Source organism: Delphinus delphis, chromosome 6 (assembly GCF_949987515.2).
Source record: "Delphinus delphis chromosome 6, mDelDel1.2, whole genome shotgun sequence".
Classification (NCBI taxonomy): Eukaryota; Metazoa; Chordata; class Mammalia; order Artiodactyla; family Delphinidae; genus Delphinus; species Delphinus delphis.
Genome location: NC_082688.1, coordinates 53,734,274 through 53,759,059, shown reverse-complemented (window position 1 = coordinate 53,759,059; position 24,786 = coordinate 53,734,274). Strand labels below are relative to the sequence as shown.

Below are 24,786 nucleotides of genomic sequence, written 5' to 3'. Positions count from 1 at the left end.
TTTATCCACTGATGCACCCCTGGTGCCTAGACCAGTGCCAGGTACATAGTAGGTGCTCACTAAATATTTGCTAAGTGAATAAATGTAAGAGACAAGTAATAGAAGGGAACAGACCTTATTTTGCCTTCAGTATTCTAAGTACCTTTGCCAATCATGTGTGCATTTATTTGGGGACTCACACGTGTATTCTTTGTTACCAAGTATGCTTCAATTAGGTGTATGTGTGAGCATTGTTGATAAGACAATGGTCTCCCTGCACACCATTTGAGTGAAAGAATGTATGGCCGAGCTATCATTTCCCCGTGTACAACCTTTAGTTTTTTTTATTTAAATATTTTTATTTCTAAATTTTTTGGCATGTGAAGATGTTATGGGTAAATGATGTGTAGTCTGCCTAAATCAAATTAGAATATCTTAATTTTCTTCATTGCAGACTTAAGTTTATTTTATACTTCTTCTCAGTTGTAAATAATATAAATTGGCATTTAATGGTTATATTGTATCAAATTTGGGATATTTTAGATTATAAATTTAAATACAGAAACATTCTTAAATTAATTGTTCCCAAATTTCACGTAATGTTTTTCAGCTTGTGCATTTTTAAAATTCCATTTAAAGTATATAAAAAGCTTTAGGCATTTATTTTATATACCTTTTACTATCTAGTAAATAATGATTTTTGCTGGTTTTAGCTACTGAAATATATTCAGCTCAAAGCAAAACCTTGTTTTATGCTTACTTTCTCTTGACTTGGCTGTGCTGTAAATATAAGTTATGATGGAAATAAGACCTGTCAAAATGCACATCATCAGTGAACTGAACTTAAAATGAATCCTAATGGATAATAATCCATCTGGGGGAAAATGCCAATGTTACATTTAGATGTTAATTGGGGAATGCAATAATGTATATTTTTTTAAATTTGTCAATCAGTATTTCCCTTTGGGACAAATAGGAACTGTTCATCTTCCTTAATCTACCCTGATTAATATAGATTAAATGCAAAGGTTGAAAGATGCAATTATCTTGGTTTCTACCCTTACGTGAATTTACATTAGTTCATTAGTAGAATAAACAGGTTTTAAATATAAAGGTTAAAAGTTCCTATGGTATTTCATGGGCTTTTAAAATCATAAATATAAACAAACATTTTATAAGACATCTTATAAAAGAGTAAAAGAAATAGCAATAGTTATTTCTAAAGTACTAAATGTTAAGGGTATTGAATTAGTGTCCAAATACATTTTATAAAAGAGGAAATCCAAGGAAACAATATATCTTCTAATAGGCATGAACTTCCCTGGGGCAGCACGTGGAGTGTATACCTTCAGGTTACACTTAACTGCCAAGTTTCTCTTATAATAAAAATTAATCCTTTCTTATACTATGTTTTAGACTCAAAGATCTGACAGAATTTTATCACCGTGTCAAAACTCGAAGGTTAAATACTGGCATGTAGAATGCAGATTAATCCCCAGCTAAATCTCAAAATCTTATCTGGTAGCTCCTAAACCAATTTCCACTTACACAGTCAATTTGTGGGAGCACTACTCCTGGGTGTGCAGTTGTTGGCAGGCTTCCTAGTTGGAGCAGTCATGGCTGCAGCAGAGCCACCTCCATCCTTCAGGGCTTTTACCTCCGCTTGACCTCCTGCCCTTCCCAAGTGATCTCCAGGCTTCTGGGAAGGAATAAGAGTTCCTCCTCCTGCAAGCAAAGGGCAGGGAACAAAGTGTAGCTTTGCTACTGTAAAAGTGATAGTCACTAGAATACCTGCATACCCACTCTTGTGGAATTTTTCAAACCAACTAATGATTTTATATATATATATATATATATATATATATATATAAATATACATATGTATGTAAATATGTATACACGTGTGTGTGTACACACACAGACACACAAATACATATTACAGATAAACTCAGATTTTTAAAAACTGGATTAGAAATGAAGAAAAACCTTTAACAATGTAAAATTATGTAAGAAGAACAATCAGTTTGCAAAAGAGCCAGTCCAGATTCTGTGACTTGCTTAGCCACTTCAGAGGACCATGTGGCCAATCCAATAAAAGCTTCGTTTTCTCCAGGTTATTCACTAGGGGCTTGAGTAATATTATTCAGGCTTATGAGTATTTTATTTTTATTATTTTTATTTATTTTATTTTATTATTATTATTTTTTTGCGGTACGCGGGCCTCTCACTGTTGTGGCCTCTCCCGCTGCGAAGCAGAGGCTCCGGACGCGTAGGCTCGGCGGCCATGGCTCACGGGCCCAGCCGCTCCGCGGCATGTGGGATCTTCCTGGACCAGGGCACGAACCCGTGTCCCCTGTATTGGCAGGAGGACGGACTCTCAACCATTGCACCACCAGGGAAGCCCTGGATCATGAGATATTAATAAACTCTCATTTTTAGATATTTGTGTTTACTTTTAAGTAATTAAATATTGCAAGGTAAACAGTTAAGGCAGTTTACAGAAATTTTTAAGTTGTATCTGATTAATTAAACAAATTATTTTCATTTGATTTATATCTTATTAAAAGTATTCTACATCAGATCTATTTTATTATTTGTATACTTTTGGTTATAAAGTTCACATTATGAAATTGATTATTTTTCCATTTCTGAAAAAAAAAGCCCTTTAACGTTTCATATATAGATATATGTTCTGTTCATTAGCAAAGGAAGAAATATTTGATTTTTTATTGATTTTTATTTTTTGTTAAGAAATATACCATTTTGGCTTTGACAATATGCCTTATTATTTGAGGATACATAGACATACATACAAACACATCTGTGACATTTTTAACTTACTGGCATTGTTCAATGTTTGTAGATGTGGGCACTTCATTAGTTCAGTTGCAAAATATTACTGTTTTTCAAAAAATACTTATAGTATTTATATGCTTGCCCATTTTATGGTGTTTTTAAAAAATATTCCTTGATCTCAAGGGATTAAATTCCTCATAGAATATTCCTTTCTATATTCTGTATTTCAATATTCTTTATTTCTATATTCTTTATATATTTAGAATGCCAATGGAAGGCTCTATCTAGTATATGTACACAAAACAAGAGCCATCATTTGTGTGCAGTATGGTTCACTAGAGCTGCCCTAACACCATTCAAATAAGGAAACAATGCTTTCAGATCCCAGTCATCTTACTGAGGCACGTGGATGAAATATGTGAGGCAGGTTTGCTTTGCCACATTTTATGTGTCGTCTCTGTCAGTTGTTTCATAATCAACAAAGTCTTAAAATTTCAAAAGGAACACTAGAGACATACTGACCCACTGTTGTAGGCAGAATACTAGTCTGAGCCTTTATAACTGGATTTTCCCATCAGTTTACCACCTCTGTTTACACTAAATGAATATGTATATGTGAACTTATTCTATGTGTCATGTAGAGTACTCAGAAATCATGTGTGAATGCCTCTGGAAAACTTGTTTACTGACAGTAAGGTTACAGATGATTCATATGAAAAGAATTTTTTTTGACCTGTAAATTTTTTGGTCATTATAAAAATGAATGTTTATTTTGTGTAATCTTTTAAAAATTTCATAGGGGAGCGTTGTATATGTTCAGAGGCAATAGGTATATTTAAATGTATTCATATGTGTATGTGGTTCATAGAGAACCTAAAGGCTTCCTGACCAGAACGTTAATTTTATTTTTATTTTTAAAACTACTCTGCTCTGTCTTATAGGCTTGGTGGCCATGTTTTCTAAGCCAACATCAAGTATAGGTTAATGACATGTTTGATTACATAAATATCATGTAGGAATATTTGAAATTAAAATTGTTCTGGAAAATTCAGCTGTCACGGTTAAAGAAAATAATTCTGACAATATTTTTAATGGATTTTCTTATTAAGAGTCTGAAAGTGTAGGTTCTAAGCTTGATCACAAATCTTAAAATATGTAAGCAAAATGGAGAAATGCTTTAGTTTGAGTGTTCTTATTATCATTTTTAGTATGTGACTGTAAATTCCTGGAGGACAGGAGTGAGGTCACATTCATTTTTACATCCATAGGAGCCTAGCACATTGCCTGACTGATAGTTGATGCTCAGTAAAGGAATTCTTTTCCTTCCATAACTTACATTTAACTTGAATTGCATGTAGAATATCACCTTTTTATCACACCTTCTATATATGGCATGGAAATTTGGTTGAGACAAGTAATGTGACATATATGCTGCTTTTGTAGAAATAATAACTGGTATGCAAATAATCAGGAAAGTGTGTTGGAAACCAGATCAAGCACTGAGATGGTGTATGTATGGCCTTAAGAAAGTCATTTAAACCTATTTCAGTTCTCCTTTTATAAATAAATAATGAACAGATTGATAATTTGATTTTTCTAATGTTGAAACTCAGTACTATATACATAAATTAGATTTTTCTAAAAATTTCCTGCACATTATGTACTTTACAGATTATTTTTTAAAAATTCAGACGGGACAACATAAAACTTTAAAATGTGAACTATAGATTGAGAAAACATTGCTTTACCAACTACCATTGTAGTATGTCTTCCAAAATTATGAAAAAACATAGCTTTGAGGTAGAAAAACTCAAATGATTGTAGTAAATTATTCCTTTTCATTACACATATTTTTTTAAACCAGTCTCTAGGGAGTTTTTTCTTTCTGGGGAAAAAAAGATTGAAATTTTTCCTTACTGCTTGTAGAATTTGTCCCAGTGGATAATACCATTATTGTATTATCTTGTATAAGTAAATTGGATAAATAAATTAGAATTCTATAAAAATGAATAGAACCTTAGTGTAAATAATTATACAAGGCAGCCTGCTGTTCATGTGTTGTAACAAACCAACACTAACGACATATTATGTGCCATGCTGCCAGGCTTGGTAACATGTTTTTTTTCTGTACAATTATAAATTATATTTATAACCAGTTAATGGTATTATTTGAGTTCCTTGAAAAGGTATTTGTCTCCAAAATAGCAATCAATACAAGGAAAATTAGTATGTCTTTATATGTGCTTGAATGTTTGAAGGAATGGACATGGTCTGTGGTCAATAAATGACGGTCAGCTATTTACACTTCTGAGAGTTTTCAAAGTCAGATTACACAGTCCTCTGAATTACAACGTTTACCTATTACATGGCTTGAGGAAGATCTTCTGAGTGTTTCTGTGTATTACAGTTGCAGTGTCTTAGAGACATTTTGGTGAATGATTTGGTTTCTCTGTGTTTACCCTGTCTTGTTTATACTAGCTCCAGTGGCTGTTGGACAATTACGAGACAGCAGAAGGAGTGAGCCTTCCCAGAAGCACTCTTTACAACCACTACCTACGACACTGTCAGGAACACAAACTGGACCCAGTCAATGCTGCTTCTTTTGGAAAACTTATAAGGTCAATTTTTATGGGGCTACGAACCAGGAGATTGGGAACCAGGTTAGTACTAAAAATAATATCATAAACTAATCTCTCTTTTTTAAACTATAGCTTTAAACAATATAGTTCAGTATATTGTTTGGGCAAAAGTACTTGATTACAGATAACATATAAAGAAAAACTAAAGAAAGCTCAGTTTATAAAATCCCCCAGGAAAAGGAAAGGTCATTATTCACTGAAAACTGCCATTCCAGTATGATGCATTGTCCTACTAAACATCAACAGAGTAAACAAAGCTTTGAGAAAAACTGATTCTCAAATCACATAGAAATGAGCAGACCAAGCTATTAATGGAAGATTTATATATGATACTTTAAAAATTAGTATATATCACTATCTTCTCTTTTGAAGAATAACTGTACTAAAGATGATGAGTAAAGTGACAAAGTTAAGTGGAAAACTGTGTATCTCTTGACTTGCAAAATTACATTGAAATGTCTTTATAAAAAACTCCTCTATTTGAATAGAGTAAAAATTAAAGCTGAGTTTTTCATTTCATTTCTGGAGACCAATTAAAAATAATTTAGTGAACTTGCAGATTTGAGGTGTTTGAAGCTCTCAGTTAATGACCTGGTCCTTTTTAACTTCTTATTGGCCTTTTTAAAACTCTTGATTGTGAAGCCATGCATCTATGGAAGTAAAAATATAGTATAGTTCCATTGCAGAGAAACTAGTAATGTGAAGAAGACTTACTTTCTCTGTTTCCTTCCTTTGTAAATAGATATGAGTGTTTTTACTAATCAAAATATGCTGAAAATAATACTTAGAACTATAGAGCTTCATTTTTGCCTTGCTATAATTTTTACAAGTTATCATAACAAATATTTTGAATAGCTGAGCAGAATGATATGGATGTTTTTGATTTCCTAAATCTTATAAAATCCATATTTAGAAGTATAAAAATAAAGATCCTATACTGTATATGACAGATGATATACCTTTAATGAGTTATAAGTCACAGCCTCATAGTATTCTAGTAAAGCTTTTTAAATATTCTTAATAAAATAAACAGCCTCAGTAATTGACTTCACTATAAATTTATACAAAAAAAAGGAGTGTGGCCATTTTATGATATTTACAAGGTCTATATGTAGTCAAAGTGTGAATATTAAGTGATTGTACAGCTTTCAGATTGCTGGAGGTTCAGTTCTCTCATAAATGTATTTTCTTCTATCTGTACTTGAAAGGATAGTATATTTTAAACTGAAGAATATGATTGTTTATTTGGAGTAAAGGAACTAGCTTCCAGTTCCTTGAAAAAACCTTGTTTCGCTAGTATTTTTTTCCCTAGAACCAGGAAAATCATTATTTGGGGACCTAACCTACTATATCCTAGCTGATGGCTCAGTAGTTATGCATACTGTGCCAATATTTTGAATCTCTGGACTTTATTCAGCATTGTAATAGCTGTATTGTTGTGCCCGTTTTGTTACTGAAAGGGATTTCAATGGATCCTATTTTGAGGCTCCATTCAAACCTTGAAACACATCTTTAAAATAGAAACGGACAAAACTGGGGTTGTTTGGGTTTGTGAATGAGTAGAATCCATACTCTATACTCTATAAGTACATATTGCAATATTGCAGCTTTTTCTTTCTGATGTTCTTTACTTCCCCCTCTCACTATGTAGCAATTGTGTATCCTGTTCCTTTTAAAATTGTATGTAGTCTTGTAATTAGAGATGGAAAACAAAGCCTAGAAGAATAAGGAGAAAAGAAATCCTAGGGAGAAAGTTTGAACAAATACTGTGTTATGAAGCTAGCAGAACTCTAATGTAGAAAAACTGACAATGATAGGGGTGAAGTGCCAGAGGTTCTTTCTACCATGGAAACTGTGTTAGCATTCATTCTACTCCTCACCCAGGGAACAGAAAGAAAAGCAGTATAAATCATGAGGCAAACCAACTGAGATTTTTTTTTTTAAGTAAACCATAAACTGTTATTTATCCATCGATAAGATTATCTGGTGAATTCATTAAAACCAGAACCAAACTTCTGCTCAAGTTTCTGGAGCTAAGTAAAAGATAAGTAATATCACCATGTTGCTAAACAAAGGTAAATCAAAAGGTAGCTTTCGTTACATCCCATCTCCAAATTAAGTTTAAACAAAGAAGACCATGGAACATACTGATTTCCCCCAACCATCTTCAGTGGAATAGAAAGAACCGCCTCTCCTCCAACCCATCCAAGATTCCAATTTATAGGAAACTGAAGAGAAACTAGGTACTTCGTGTATTTTGGGGTCTCACAAGAGAGATGTGATTTTACTTTGTATCTTTGTCATTGGCTACTCCCTCCTGTTCTCCAGTTTGTATGGGAACAATTTCTGGTATTTTTTGTTTTTGTTTTTTGCTGTATTCTACAGTGGATCTTGGAGGCAAGATCTAATGTCTGCAAGTGGAAGGCATTAAGTTTTCATACTGGTTTATTTTGCTGAAACTATGTAGGTATTCAAATGCCCTATGTTTTTTAAACTAGCAATATTATTTATATAATAGATTTTAATGTCTTTTCAAATATATAGGATTCATCTAACGTGTGTTCTTCAATCTTGGAAGTAAAATTCTGTTTTATTTTTATATAAAATATTGAATCCACACTCCACTTGCATTTCTTCTTGTAAATGAAAGAAAAAGTTGGAAAGAACACGGATGTCTTGCTATATATAGACTTGAGAAAAACTACTATTTTCTCTTTGCAAAAATTTACATGTTTAAAATGTTATTTTTGCAAGAATTTGCAAATTTCATTCAGAGTAAAACTTTGTCATTTCTAATAACAAATATGGTCTTTCTCATGAACATGAGGAAGTTGTGACATTTTTTATCTAGGTGGAAATTTGCCATTTTCACCGAGAAATTTCCCCATGTCTGTTGTGACACATCTTATTCAGCTTGAAAAACTGATATGAATCCACAAAAACAGAGACTAATAAAATATGCTTTGAAATCAGTAGATTAAATGCCTGCTTCTTTTTTAGGTTTCAAAATATTAAATAATAGACTTCACAACATCTTGTATCAGTGAAGTTATCTTAATCATCCCTGCAGTAATAGAATTAGAAAAATACAGGACTTCTCCAAGACAGTAGAATTAAGAATTTTTTCTCTTTGTTCTGCATAACCATTTGATAATAAATTCCTAGTTAGTGTGCAACCCTTTATCCTGTTAATGAATATCCTGTTAATCTAATCTTCTAAATTATAGTTAAAATATAAAGTTGAAAATAAAATGTAACTTAAATCGAGCAAATGGATTCTGACTAATATTTAAGCAAAAGTTTATAAGGAAAAATTTTTCTTAGGGCCTTGAATTGATTGATTCAGAATCTTAATTTGATTCTTCAAATGTAGCCACCATAAAAATATACAGGTGTCCAGAACAGGTAAATCATAAATATATAACATCAATATTTTGCCTTTATCTAATTTTTCCAAATATGAAATTAAATGGACATCCTGTATGATTAATATTGACTTGACTGACTTTTTGTGTCTCTGTTTATTGTTCTTTTATGAAGAGGAAACTCCAAGTACCATTACTATGGGATTCGTGTCAAGCCAGATTCCCCTCTTAATCGTCTGCAAGAAGACATGCAGTATATGGCTATGAGACAACAACCCATGCAACAGAAACAAAGGTAGACTCTGGAATTATCATTGACATGTCAAAGCTATGTATTTCTTTAGATGTTCTATCTCCTTATTTCTGAACAAGCAGAACAAATACCTAAGTGTGCAAGAATGTCGCTATTGCTGGTATACTTTCACTACAGACAGTTCTCAAATATGATTTAGAATTTCATTCTATTTTCCAAATCTTTCACAATTACTTGTCAGACAGCGTGTTTGTCGCCTTTAAGTAAATGTGACATCCCAAACTATTCAGATAAGGAAACTAAACACAAACTGTAAGGAGCATCTGGAGAAACTTGTCAGTATTCATGAGCTTCTTACTTGTTAATCTGCATATCCTGCAGGTCATTCTTTTTGACAGTATAAATTCTTGCAGAATGTTTGGGACATCTTACATTTTCTTTGACTCCAGCTTTCCTAGATGTATAATTGTAGATACTAGAGCTATAAGAGATCTTAAGCATTCATGAATGGATGGATGGATGGATGGATGAATGGATGGATGAATAGAATCATAGATCTTAGAATTGAAAAATACATCAGTCTAGTCTGGCCCCTCAGCCTTGTGGCAGTCAAAGCATGAAGACCCCTGTTTTTTCAGATAAATCCCAGAGAGGTTAAATGATTTGTACAAGCCCATAATGCTGCTACATAGCCACGGGCCTTCTGTCTCCTGTGACTTATATCACAGTTTGGAGTAAAGTGAAAAATCTTTCCCTCTTTACCAGTATAGCTCAACCATGACAGTAGCTACAGTTTTTCTTTTCAATTGAACATGCAAAATTAGGTAGGAGAAAGGAGGACTGCACCTGGTGCAGTTGGCCTAATCCATTGATCAGTCTCCCTAAGCCATTGATCTGGGATGGTGAGTCACCGTGGTGAGATCTCCTGCACATCATACTAGCTTAATCAGAAGCCTTAGTTCCAAGTAGCTGCTGGAGAAAAAAGTATATCACACAGTAGTCCTTTATCTATTTAGTCAGCAAGCACCAATTGAGTCTCTACCATGTGCTAGGCCCTGTGTGCAGAGATAAGACACGGTCCTTACCTTTGAGGAGTTAAGAAATTAGATGAGAAGGCACATGGGAATTTTTTTTTTAAGTAATACAACCTAAGAAATGCTAAAACAAAGCTTTGGTCAAGGAACTATTGGAGTACTTTGCTGAACTCTTTCAGCAAAGTCTGGGAGAGGGAGGATTGGGAAGTTTCACAAAGAAAGTGCTATTTGAGTAGGGAATTAGAGGGATCAGAAAAAGAGAGGAACATTCAGGCAGAGGGAATGTAAACAAAATCACCACCGAGAGGGTCCATGACGTCTTTGGTGAATGCACTCTGATCTGGTGAGGTTGATATTGCAGGAGAAGAATTGAGAAGAAGATTGGGTACTTTAATGGGAGATGAGATTTTAAAAGTAGTTTGGATCAGAGATGAAGGGATTTGGTTGTATATGAAGCTAATGAGTTTGTTCTTTGTGCTTAGATACTGTGCAAGTCTTCAAAGACTTGCTTCCAAGCAAAACAATGACACTTTCACATTTTTTCTAGAGAGATTACTTTTTGATTTGGGGCAAGACATATTTAGTGGGAAGAGACTGGAAATAAAGACACTTGTTCAGTGGCTTTAACACAGTCATAATTTCTAGTGAGAGTATTCAAGACTGAAGAGTCAGTTCAAGATTGGCTATTATATAAATTATTATGTTTTCTCAAACTTATTTTTTAAATTGCTGATTCCTGTTTTTTGAGGTATAGTCAGTGAAATATACTAAGAAGGGATCTGGGGAAAAAAGCCATAAAACAGTCCCTTGTATAGTTGGAGACAGAGTTTGTGTGAATTGGAATAAACTGTTGTTGTCCTGAGACCATTATTGTTTCCACCTGTTAGTGGCAATACCATAGCTTTTACTTTCTGGTGTGGTCTCTGCGCTCATGCATAGCAGTACTACACATTGGAGATGTTGGTGCAATAAAGAAAAAAAAGATTAATTCAAAAATAATATATACTCAAACTTAAATATGAACAATACCTTGGTAAATTGCACTCAAGACAGCTGAAACTTACTTCGTCCAGTGATTTCACTGCAAAGAATCCTAGCAAGTTTTCATGGAAATGGAAACCTTCAAGAGACATTCTTTATACAAAGCCTGGGTTAGGTAAGCAAGACCAAGGAATTACAAAGGTCTCCTTATGAAACAGATTTCAGGGCTATAAAGATTGATGAGCCATGAAAACCCTGCAATATAAGTATAGTAATTATTGCTTTTAGAATTAGACATAATATGGTTGTATTTAAAAAGTGATATAAAATTCTCGGTAATATTCATAAATTGTACCGACTTTAGTTTCTTATAGTGTTAGCTTTCTTATGAAATAAGAATGTTAGAGAACCAAAGTACTGAAACTTCCTTTAATTTGTTGTTGTTGTTTTTTAATGGTACAATTTTGGATTATGGACAGTTGCTCTTGGAATGGTGTCTTGGATAACTGCTTGAATTTTTAGTGTTATCAACTTCACCAACCCCTCACTGGGATTAGGACAGAGGGAGGTTTCTGTTGTCTCTTTGAAGGATTATATCACTGGCAACATTGATAGGCCTTAAGTGAAGCCCGTTACCGCATTTAGAGGAAACACTTGGACAGGAGAGGAAAAGTGTCTCTTCCTGAGTCTGGATTCAAGGGTTAAGAGTATTTGTTGAAAACGATGAAAAAGGGACTCATTGTACTGTTTGTTTTATGGCTTATAAAATAAGGTGATTCCAAAACTCAAATGATTCTACTGAATATATTAAATTTCACATAAGAAGAGCCTGCCATTCTCCTGTTAAAGTACAAGTGACATTTGAAAGGTTTAAAATATTTTATACTAGTATTTAATATTTTGGAATATTCAAATTGTTTAAATGCCTCAAGGTTTTTTGTATACATCTATATGTGCACATCTTCCATAGTATAAATGTACATGCTTCACCTGCTCCTGTAGTAAGAAAATTCAATTATATGCAGTGATTATTTTATCAAATAAAAATTTGTACATTTTTTCTGATAAGTTTGGAATCATTGTAGTTGTAGCATTAATGATGGTTATTGTTTTGCATAGCTTTATAATTTTTAGAGCTCCTTTACATACGATGTCTCATTTGAAGCTTTGATAGGGTAGTAGAGGAAATTTCCCCTTATCTACAAATCAGATTCCCAGCAACACCACCATATGGGAACATAACCATGAGTCTGGAAATAAATGGAAACAGCTTCTGACTGTAAAACAGATGTCACAGAGCCCTTAGTTTAGCTTAATTGAAAAGATGAAGCCATCCTCAAGTCATTTACCTAAAATAAAGGAGCAGATTAAAGCCCACTTGATTCATAGGCAATCATGAGATATAACAGCTGGCAGGAGGAAATATAAGTAGACTAGGGTCTTTGATTCACTTTTGGGTTACTCAGCTCAGCAGTCTGTATACATTCAGTGGAAGGACACATAGACCTAGGCATTCCAGTAGGCCCTTTAAGTATCACTATAGTGGCTAAAATCTAGTCTAACACAGTGTAATAACTATTTGGCATGTTGATGACATTATAGGTAATCAAGAAGAGGTTAACTACCCTGGTTAAGGAAACAGGAGAATGTGTAATAGTTGGTTTCTTTTAATACCTTCTGTTGAAAATATTTCATGTGAAAATAACTTCTGCACTTAAATGAGGTAGTCTTCAGTTTTCAAGGAAATTCACTTATGGACTAATTTGCTTACCCTAATTTAGACAATAAATAAATTAGGTTATTATAGAGCAAAAAGGAGATGAGTAATTTTCAGCTTTACAAACTAAGTAAAAATGTTTGCAGCAGTTTATTTCTAATATTTAAAAGAAGCACTCAGAGAGTGTTGGCACATGTATGTCAGCTATTCTTCCAAATCCTAGTAGCAAAAGTGGTGGAATAGAGCCAAGTGTGTTTGACAATGTGCTTGGCTGTGTTTGATCCCAGTAGCCATTCTCAAAGTATTAAACTGCATATATCATTCCTTCAACAAATACATAACAATCAATGGTTGCATATAGAATATGTCCATCACAACTAAAAGAGAATTCACAGAATCATAGAAGTTAGAGCTGGAAGGGGGAGGTCACCTAGCGCACCTCATCCTCTTGATGAGAAAACCGAAGTCCATAAAGGATAGATAATGTATCCACGATAATATAGAAACCAGGACAAGAAACCAGTCCTCTTGTCTTTGTTCTTATAAGAATTCCGTCCTTCAAGAGGTAATATAACCCAAAGAGAAACGTGCACATGTAATAAAATTTAAGGGGAAGATCACACTTGAGTATGTCCTAAATAAGTGAGGAAATGTGCCACTTTCTGCCTCTGTGAATGGTCTTTTCATAGGAATTGGATTCTGTGAAAGAAGAAACCTTTGTGGCACTGAGGAGAGGAAAATAGAGGCCATTGGAAAGATGGGACAGCAAGGCTAGTTGGCTGTAGACAGATGTGAAAGCATGCGTGTTCCTAAGGAGTGAGGACAAGAACCTTTGTCATTTGAAGACCTTTCTTAATATAGTTTCATAGATTAGTAGTGGAATGAACCTTATATTTAAAGGTGGGAAATAGGGATTTGAATACAGGCTGCTTTGGCACTTCAGTGTGTGTGACAGAACTTCACTGAACCTCAGTTTCTTCATCTGCAAAATGGAAATAATAATAGACTACCTCAAAGATTTTTTTGAGGTTCAAGTGGAAATAAAGGACTTTATAACCGGAAATATCCAAGTGATAGGATAAAATATTATCATTATTATACTATATGCACTAGAGAAAATATTTCTTTAGAAAATATTTCTTTAAGAATAAGGCTGTTTTGGAGAAGAATGAAGCCTGGCAATTGGGCAAGTTTGGCTTCCATTTCTTTGTACCTCCAGGCCTGTGGTTTCCAACTGTGATTGATGTTAATAGTTTACAATTCCTCTCCTGGCCATAAATTCCCTGGGGTCATTACAGAGATAAGCGTCTAGGGCTGGTAAATTGCTCTGAGGCAGCTGAGGGTGGCAGGAGGGTAGGAGTCTTTAGTGGGAGGATGATCATGTATCTGCATTTGGCTTTTAGGAGACAAACAAGGAATCTTGGCACTGAGGTATTTAATGTTCACTACCACTGCAGCAAGTCCTTGCTGTAAATATATTTTCCATTGAAGATGGGAGAATCATAAATAATCACATTCAGTAATTATTAAGTATAGTCATTCATGTAAAGTTTGTTACTACTAACAGTCCCCACTTATCCTTCTGATGAATATTTATTGAACTTGTAAATTGTTCATCAATAAGCACTTTATGTGCAAGATCTCATTTGGCAATTATATCATTATCTACTGATACGGAAACTGAGGCTCATTTAATTTTACTGTATGCAAGAAGCTAATTTATTTTTTCCTAGATAGAGCTTCAGATGCCCTTTTTCGTTTTTGTTGCTGTCTTGACATCAGGTGGAGTCAGGTTGTCATTCTCCAAATAAAGGAAGAGTGAGAACATTCCTGTAGGATCAGTTTAACAGAAAGGACCAGCTGTAGACAAAAGAAGTATCCTAAAGGTGTCATACATATTTGTAGCAAGAATATATCAGTTCTATACAGTTAACCCTAAATTACCTACGCTAGGAGAACTCAATGAAGAAATTCATGAGATAAGGGAATCTTATTTGCCTCTTTCAACACCTAGGAGAGCAGTAAGCACATTGTCATTTGTGAAATGAATGAATGATCCATAGACTTTTATTTCAGCCAGCAGCTTCAGCCTCTTCCCTTTCCTACCTCTCCCACATTTCCTACTAAAACTGATGCAATTGATACAAATACCCCCATTTGAATTTAATTTTTCCTCCTATCCTTTCCCAATCATAGATGTAGAGCTAATGACAAGACAAATACTATGAGAGCCACCAACAAGGATTGAAGAGATGTAATAACTATCATTAACCAGCAGGGTTGATGTTAGAAGTTGTTTAGATATAGAAGTATTCAGTGTGACATCAAGGAGTTCATTACTATTCTGAAAAGATGGCACTCAACATTATTTTCTTCTGATCTGTTCATGTTTATATCATTTAGTTCATTTCAGACCTCAAATCATCTAAAACTTTTCTGGGACAATTTTTCCAAAGAGAATCTCAAGATTCCAGTAGAAAATTTTAACCTTTTGTCCCGATTATCATGCAAATCAAATGATTGTGTACCTTCTAGACTTATAAACATAATAATGACTCTAAATGCCTATACAGCTCAGATTTTGCATCTTTCATGTGCATTTTTCACCTGATTCAAAGGTAGTTTTACAAATGTTTCATTTAGTCTGTTGAAAATCCTTCCACCTGCTACTGTTAGTTGAATGTGATGGTAACTATATACCATTCTTTGCCTTCCATTGGACTCCTTCAGTGTCTTTATGTGTGAGATTATTGACAGAATTAGATATTATTTTACAGTAGAGTTACAGCTGTCCAAGTTCTAAATAACAGCTATGACTAACCCCATGGGGGAAGATTCCTAATAATTTTCCAAGGTTCTGTGTTAGTGACAGGTTTCATGCATACGCTCAGCTATTAAAGTATTAGAGTTTCTTTGATTTCTTAATCATTAACAACTTTAGCTTTGATTGCCCAGGGAGTTGCAAGCTGTTAAAATTATCATTTGCCTGTTAACTAATTTTGAAACCAAGAGCTGTTTCTTCATTTGATGTAGTACAGGTCTTTCTCAGAGCACATACAGCTCAAGAGCACTAAGAATCTACTATAAGAAAACCTATTCTAAAACAATGAATTTGTAAAATAAATGGGAGTAAAAGCAGAGAATTCTTAAATACTAAAGAGTTCAGTTTTTTAAAAGATTCAACAAAGAATTTTTTTCAGTAGAAAACATATCTTTTTTTTTACAATTTAGTATTTAAATAGTGATTAATTTCTGTTAAAAAAGAGAGAGAGAGGAAATCTGAAAGCTGTGTTTCAATGTTAAAAAGTCACTTGAAATTCAATCAGAGCTAAGATAATGTTGGATTATCATGTAAGTCAATGGAATATTAAAAAACATCCTGGAAAAATTCCATTTATACACAGCCTTTTCAAAGTCATGCCCCTACAATACTTTACCCATAGTAAATACTCAATAAATATTTGTTAAATAGATTTGCTATATGTTAAGATCAATTGATGGTGTGATAAAATGAAGTGGTACCTTGAGCATTCATTCATACATTCATTCATTCATCCACCATCCATTCAGAGATAGTTATTTACATTCCAAATGTAGTTTATTGAAAAATTGAAAAATGACTTATTTTATAAAAAATGACTTTTCTCTAATGTTATAATTGTATTTCTACAATTGGGGTGAAGGAATTTATTATTGGTCCAAGAAGCTCCTGTGGTCTAGTTCTGTGCAGGCTACTTAAGAAGTACATGAGAAGCTAGTTAAAATAATAAATTCCTAATCCCCATTCTCAAAGATTTTGTTTGGTAGATCTAGGGTGAGCCAAGCATTTGAATTTTTTTTTGAAATCTACCCAGATACTGATATACAATTAGGTTTCAAAACCTAACATAATATCATCTAGAACTGTTTCTTCCAGAAGAGTCAGTTACCACAATTATTTGCTTAGCTTATTTATAGTGTGCCTGAGGTAATGGCAGGGATAGGATGTTTTCCTTAGACAGGACATCAGGAAAAGGAACATCTAGCTTTCCTCAGTTCAGTATTTCTAATTTCTGGTGATTCCTTTTAAGTATCAATACAGTGCCAGGCAATACACTGTGGATATGCCACTACTTAAAGCAGGAAAGGCAAAAGTCAGCACTACCTGGAAGCTCTCTTATACTTACAGGCCAACACTAATACTGTTCTTTATATGAGCCCTATCCCTGCCCTTTCTGATGTCATTCTTTATGTCACAAAGCCCTCCCAAACTTGTCTTCACACCTTTCTCTAAAGAGATAGAATGGGAGGTTCTGGCTTGTAGAGGTCCTATTCTTGCTAACCCAGGCAAGCAAGAATGGATACACATAGTGCATCTTCGCCCAATGCATTCAATCTTTCACTTTGTGACCCTTACTCTGAGCTTAGAATTAGACCTCTCATTTTACAATTCTGACTGTATTTTCTTTTTTCTTCACCTCTCCTAAGATTTGTTCTTAAGTACTGACCTGTACAGTTTCTCCAGAATTAATCAACTTATTTCCTTTTCTTCTACAAGCTAATCTTGATGTATTTTCCATCTCCTGTATAATAGAATGTACCTCTAATCAGTCCTTCCCACTCAATATCATTATTATTAAGCATAATCATACATTAATTGTAATGTATTGTGGCTTTGAGTGCTTATTAAAAAAATCTCTTTCTCGTTTGGAACTGCTGCTGTCTACATCTTTCTAAGGAAGCGGATAATTTTGCTTGCAGACTACAGGCTTGCTGAGCACTATGTGCAAGTAGACAGTGACATAGCATCTGTCAGATGTCTATATGTCAGTCTAAGATGAATATATGTCATATCCTTTTACGGTCCTTGATATTTGTGCCTATTAAACATCTGTAGTATATTAGATGCTGTGCAGGATAAAGCATAGCTGGGCAAAGTCTAATAATTACTGTCTCATCCTATACTGAAAGTTAATATGATTGAAGACTATAGGAAATACTTCCATTTTTCTCTTCTCCAGAGTAAATATTTCAAATCCCTTTAACCACTTTTGTTTATTAACTCCATGAACCCCAAACTCCATTAACGTAAATGAAGAAACATGGTTAAACAATTTTAGCCTCTTTTGTTAGCGATATAAAACTTCACAGCTGAAAAAAGGAGGCTAAAACCAAATGAAACCTGGAATGGATCAATGAGGACAAAAGCGTCCCTAAATACATTCCCTAAAGGTAAAATCATTCAGGTCTTCTAGAACAGACTGGCTAGCAACTGCTGCCCCACACAAGTACCCCAAGTTCTTGCCTCACAAAGATTTTTTTTTTTTTTTGCCTCTCTAAGATGATTCTTTAAGGAGGAAAAAAAAAATCAGGAAAACATTCAATTTTTTAGAAATGGCACTTCTAGCACGTCACAATACTAACCCTTGTGTTCTCTCTTGGTGTGGCCCCAATTGAAGAGTTCTTCCAGATTTTTTTTTCCATTAATGAAAAGAATAGGTTTGAGTTCTTTTATATCACTAGAAAATAATGACCACCATTTTGGTGGTACAGGGTCATCACTAAAATGATAACAAGAATGAGTGTGTTGTACCCTTTTTTCACCCTGTTCATCTTCTAACTTTATTTTTGCTTTTCCTATAGTTCTTTGTGAGATGCTATCACATAAGAAATACATGTAAATGTCATTATGAGTGACTTTGCAGTTCTTCGTGGAAATTTCATTTATCTAAGTCATAATTAATAACATTCAAGATTGAATCATTTCCTAAGGCAACCTCAGCGTTAGTTTGTGCAGTGTTTCACCAGGTCCGTTCATTTTCTATCTGTTGTCAGAGTGCAGGCATCTTTGAGTGTATCTTGTTCATGTAGTGGGGACATTGTTACTTACAGTAACTTCATATTAATGATACAGTTAACTTATGGTATCAGTGTACGAGTCAAGTATCTGGATGGTGAGAATATTAGGTGGTTCTGTTTATAAATATAATTAGAAATGGGAAAAAATGGAAGGACAAACAACATAACGTGCATGATGATATCTCTAGGTAATAAGCTCATTGTAGATTTTAACTTTTTCTTGCGTTTATCTGTTTTTTTAAATTTCTAAAATGAAGAAAAATATGAAATCTTAGAGAAAGGAGAAATTATAGTTGCTGCTTATTTCTTACTTTGTATTTGCTTATCCTAGGAGACTTACCTATGCATTTTTTGTATGCGGTATTTCTCTCCCAAGCAGTCTTTCCCTTCTTGCCCGTGCTGCTGAAGCATATTTTCTCTATTTTAGCAGTATGGAACGTTCATGAGTTTGTATAACGAGGACCTAAATATAAATACATAATTGTGGCTGACTTTGATTCTTTTAATTTTTTAAATTTGATAACCTAGGTTTGTAGATGGATTTTTGCATGCATTTTGCTGCAAGCTGATGCTTATGGTCTTTGTATTTGCAGATGTGGACAGGAGTCAAAGGAGATGAATGTGTTGATATGCATGGGAGGCTTTAGGTGATATGAAAAACAGTATGGTAGAGTTTGTAGGTTGAATCATATTTTGGAGATATAAATTAAATGAAAGCCATTCATTAACATTTCTCAGACCCAATGTCCTAGATCTTAATTCAGATTAACATCCCAATGTATTTAACATGTTTCTCCCTTGATCCATTGGCCATTAAAAGTTATGTTCAAACTGTGTATTAAAACTATAATCATGGACATCTTTGCTACTGCTGTCCAAAGAAATACCTCATAACACTTTCATTCTTAGCTAAATTTCTGAATTTTCGAAAATGGGTCCCCTTCCTAAGCCCCTCCCCTTCTTTTTCCTTTTTACAATTTAAAAAATTTCTTCATCCTAACTTTATGAGACTGTCAAGGAAGAAACTCTTACAACTATCATAAGACATTAAAGAAGACAGAACAAAATTGAATGCCTTGGGAGTTTTGTGTAGTACAAAAAAGCAAGGAATAATTTGGTTTATTTGTTTTTTCCCATCTAATATTTTTAGGTACAAGCCTATGCAGAAAGTGGATGGGGTTGCAGATGGTTTCACAGGAAGTGGTCAACAGACAGGCACATCTGTTGAGCAAACTGTAATTGCCCAAAGTCAACATCATCAACAGTTTTTAGGTATGTTAAGGTATAATGCATATTAGTTGCTATCAGGATTTTGAAAACAAGAGAACAACAGTAGTGTTTTCTCCAAGTACAATGTCTATTACAGATGTTAATTACATAGATTTTTTTTTGTGTGCTGAAACTATGCACATTATATGATAGTTCTAGTTCATTTCTACTTTTTCATAGAAAAAGAGCTTATTTTTTAAAATCTCAAGCTATGTAGAACTTCTAAATGCATCTGAATTAAAGGCTTATTTCTATGAAATTGTTTTCCAGAATTTGTATTAATTGGGCATTTATGATCAAAATTGTGTGGTAGTTTCAGTAGTAACTTGAAGTGCCAAAAAGAATTCTTATTTCCTGCGTATAAAGTTGCATATGCATATAGTCTTAGATTAGAAAAAATTATTATAAACTTTTAAAAAGTAATTTATTCTTTCAAATTGATCACAGTATTTGCTACTTCTGTAATTTTATAGATGGTATGCATGTTTCTTGTTATTTAAAGAGTTAAGGAAGTGGAACTTGAACATTTTGCATATTCCTGTCGTAGCTAAAGGTGCAAAAATGGCACTTTAATTGACAGTTCTTCTAGAGATGAACATGCATAGTTTCGGTACAACAGATCAAGATAAGTAGAAGCTCTCAGAGAGTGCGTGTGTGTATGTGTCTGTGTGTGTGTATATGTGTCTATGTGCACTTTCTGACAAAGACAACTGAAATGTACTCTGGGGTCAGAATGGCTACTGAAGTTGAAAGCATTATGGCAGCATTCCCAAACTAGTGTCCTCAAGTATATTCTTGTAGACCCTTGAGCTCTCAGCAAGAATCTTTATGTTTTTTATTTTGTGTCCTTATTTCAATTATAATCTTAAAAAAAATAAAAGCATATTCTGGATTACCTGGAAGACTAGAATGAATACCGTTCTGCAATTTTAGTTTCCACATTTGTATTTGAATTTATCATAAGGTTGGCACCAAAGTGTATTGCATTAATTGTCCAGAGCCAATGAGAAAAGAACAGAGAGAGACTTACTGTGTAAATTACGCCTTCATACCAAGGGAAGGCTAAATGATGTCCCAATGCTCTGTGTAGAGGAAAGTTTCACAGCTCATTTGAATATAGAAGCATAATGGGAGAACCAGCCATCATGAAGTACGTGTTGGTATAGGGTTATCAAACTCAAAAGATCCTGCGCTGCAGCAGTCAATACCATATTCATGTTGCAAGAGGTAATTTAGTTACAGGACAACAGCATCATCTGTCATATCAAATTAATGTTGTTAAGTTTAATGTTATTTTTTTAGGTTTCTTTGTACTTATTTTGTAGGTCTTTTGGTTTATGATTATATGAGAGGTATAAGCATAATAAGTTTAAAGCTAGATTTATTTTTATATACCTAAGTAATATAATGATAAAAATAACTAAAATTGATACTGGCCAGCTCAAGGTATTTTTCTTATCAGAGGGGTCCTATATTGAGAGACACTGAGATATGTTATTTCCAATATAATCATAGTGAAAATTTAGTTTCTCCAGAATTTTAGAAGTATCCTCTCTATTCTTTGGTGCTGCTGCTGCTGCTAAGTTTTGTTTATAAAATACTAATATGAAAAGTCCTTGCTTTTGGACCACTGACCTTTAAATTTTTTTCCTTTTTAATCTTCTTAAATTTGCCCTCATTAAGCTGTAATTGGCACCATCCACAATAACTTTTTTTCTGTTGTGTTGTCATGGTAACAGATGCATCTCGAGCACTTCCAGAGTTTGGAGAAGTTGAAATCTCTTCTCTGCCAGATGGTACTACCTTTGAGGATATCAAGTCACTGCAGAGTCTTTATCGAGAGCACTGTGAGGTAAGTCTTTTCAAACACAGTCGGACACGTGCTAAGTTTTGCCAGGCAACTTGCTAAAGCAAAATAATCAAACATATTCCTAGAGGACAGATAAAGTTACTTCATATTTCTTTGAGCACTAATAAGTTATCTTTTCTTCATGTCTCAGGGAGAATAAATTTTACTTTCCATCTTCTTAGCCTATTCTAATACGAATCCTTTGATGAAGCAATTCCACTTCTAGGTACTCCTTCTAGAAAAATGCTTACATGTAGGGGAAGAGATAAGTGTACAGGGAACTTGTTGCATTATGGTTTTTAATGAAAAAGATTGCTTATAACTTCAATATCTAACAGGGAACTGAATAAATCAAATATGGTATGATCTATAGAGTAGAATGCTATGCAGCCATTAAAAAGAACAGGCAACTCTAAGTGTGCTTTTTGGAACAAGCTTCAGGATTTGTTTTTAAGGGAAAAAGCAAGATGTAAAACAGCAAGTATAATATACTATCATTTGAGTGAAAAAGAACATGTTATATACATCTCTCCAGAAGAAAGAACAAAATATTAATGCTGGTTGCCTTTGGGAACAAAACTTAGTGACTGGGAGTCAGGGGAAAGAGACTTAATTTTTCAATATAGTCTTTTTACCTTTTGAATTTTACATGATAGCTGTGTATTTCTATCCAAACTATTTTCTAGAAATGTTTTATAAAGCACTTTAGGTGTTCCTTCCAGGGATCATTGAGGCTCTAGTTTTGTTTGTTTTGCTTTCATGGTTAATTAAGTTTTCTCTTGGTGTTTTCCATCCCTACTCCTACTCCCTTTCTGAGTATCCTATATCAAAATTGGCTACGTTGTCTCCAGGAGGTGAACTCTCTCCAAGCCCGCTCGTACCTGCAGCTCACCTGGTAGAAAGAAGATAACAGATTGCAATAAGAGTCTTCTAAAGTACCCCTCCTTTTGAAAGAGGAACTGTTTAGAACTTAAGTAGCTTTATTCCAGGGCTATTTATGATCTACTTAGAAGTAAAAGATAATCCTTGGGCAGTCCTCCTGACTGCTGACAATGCAGTATGCAGTGAGAAGTCTCAGCTCATAACATTCACAGATTTTTTTTCCCACTCCAGAAATAAGAACTGCTTGAGTGAATCTGAGTACTTGTCAGGGGTGCTAGATTATTAACAACCAAGGGCAAGTTCTCTCTTTATTAACAAACTGTGTGCCAGAAGTGTTTTTCAACATGTCCTGCCAGTTTGTTGTTCCCAACATTTCTTGTTATGAAAAACACTTACTGTTTCTCTTTGACTGCTTTTCCCAATATTAGAGAATTTCTGGATGATCCTTACCTATCTAGAAAAAAATTTCTCTTTCTTTCTGCATGAATATCATGTATATTCAGTGAAGATTTACATCAAGATTCTCTAATCAGTTTCTCATTTCTCTGTGTTCAGGTGAACCTTGCTTCAAGCAACCCCGCCTACACAGATATAATTTGGATTGTTTTCAGTTGCTCATATTTATTCAAAATATAACTTGGAGCATGATTATTTACATTACTAAAGAATATACATTAAAATTAATCTAAATGAAAAATTCCCCCAATTAGATGAAAATATTCTTTGGATTACAAAATTTTCATTAATTGTCAGGAATACTCTATATGAAGAGATATGAACATATATAGTAATTAATCTGCATGGGAAATGGCAGTTCATAGAATGATCCTCATTTATTTCGGAGTTACCAGTGTTCGTGCCATCTCTCATGGGGCATAAAGACATATATGAAAAGGAAGAATGCTAATTATTTTTTCCTGTCACACTTCCAGACTTTTCAAGGACAGGTGCCTGAGTCTCGGATCCAGTCCTGTAAATGGTTGTTTGCCCTAAGCCAGTGAAATACAGATTATTTTAAACTATATTTGGCATACATTTTAGTTTGAACATATTTAAAAGTGGGTGGACAAATGATAAAATGTTTTATTCATTTGTAAAACTGACTAAATGTGGCTGATATGAATGTCCTTTTCAGAAGAATTATTTGAGATTATTTCATTTGAAGAGATACTTAATTTAAGGTGCACTGAATTTGTGACTTGCCTTATTTTATTTCATATTTCCTATAATTTATGTTTTTAAGAAAGATTAATATACCCATTTTGGCTGTTATTTGGAATTTGCACAGTTGGCTTATCAAAGATATTTTGGAAGTATCACTAGTTATGTAAGGAACAAATATAATTTTCTACACAAGATGCTCTGACAGTCATTTTTTTCTTTTAATATATGCATAGTGTCCTTACAGCAATCTCATAGCTAGAAATATGTAAGGTATTATATCAGATATTACTAATTGCTTCATTAATAGACATCTCTCAGAATGTGCCTAAACTACATTTGGGAAAGCAGCTATAATAATTTGCCTCCTGAGAAGGTTTTGGGTTTTGCCTGGGAGCAAGGACATCTGGATGCCTTTCCTTCCAGGGCTTGCTTTTGTGTTTTTATTGTTGCTGATATTAAAGGGTGAGGAGAGTGTTAATTAATTAGTCCCCTTCCCTCCATTTTCATTTTCCAACTACTTGCAACATTTCCTACTAGTTCCCAGAACATGCCCCCAAACAGATTTTGCTTAATACTTGAATTGGTCTCAGAGTGTTTTTGTATAGAACATCAATTATTCTCTGTATCATGCACAGGCCCAGATCTACACGGGTAGCACAGACTCCAGAATTACAAAGTTACAGTTTCCTCTTTCTGCCTTAAATGTTCAGATTGATTCTCTCGATTGCCCCTTGCTGTCTCTTAGCTTCTATGAATTTTGCAGGTCTTGAAGGGACTGTTTTACGTGTTTTTATTCTCAGTGCTGATGACATCAAACACATTATACTGAGGACTTGTCTTTTATACTGAAAATAATCACAGAATCACGTGATCTTTGTACAAACAAGTTTTGGTTTTATGACTGCTTTTTATCTGAAGGCGAATTTGCAGACTAATTGCAATGGCAGGGTGAAATTAAATATCATCAAAAGTTAATGAAAGTGGCAAATTTTAGCATCATCAAAAAAATAAAAATGTCCT

At 34.0% G+C, this 24,786-nt stretch overlaps 1 protein-coding gene across 2 annotated transcripts in view; it reads left to right on the top strand.

The window, feature by feature from the left end:
* RFX3 (regulatory factor X3) overlaps nt 1-24,786 on the top strand; it is a 291,963-nt gene that overhangs the window by 218,609 nt on the left and 48,568 nt on the right. For both annotated transcript variants that reach the window (XM_060014684.1, XM_060014683.1), the window contains 4 exons: nt 5,254-5,435; nt 8,955-9,074; nt 19,753-19,874; nt 21,611-21,723. In XM_060014684.1, coding sequence (XP_059870667.1) covers nt 5,254-5,435; nt 8,955-9,074; nt 19,753-19,874; nt 21,611-21,723 — 537 coding nt within the window. The remainder of the gene's footprint in view (nt 1-5,253; nt 5,436-8,954; nt 9,075-19,752; nt 19,875-21,610; nt 21,724-24,786) is intronic.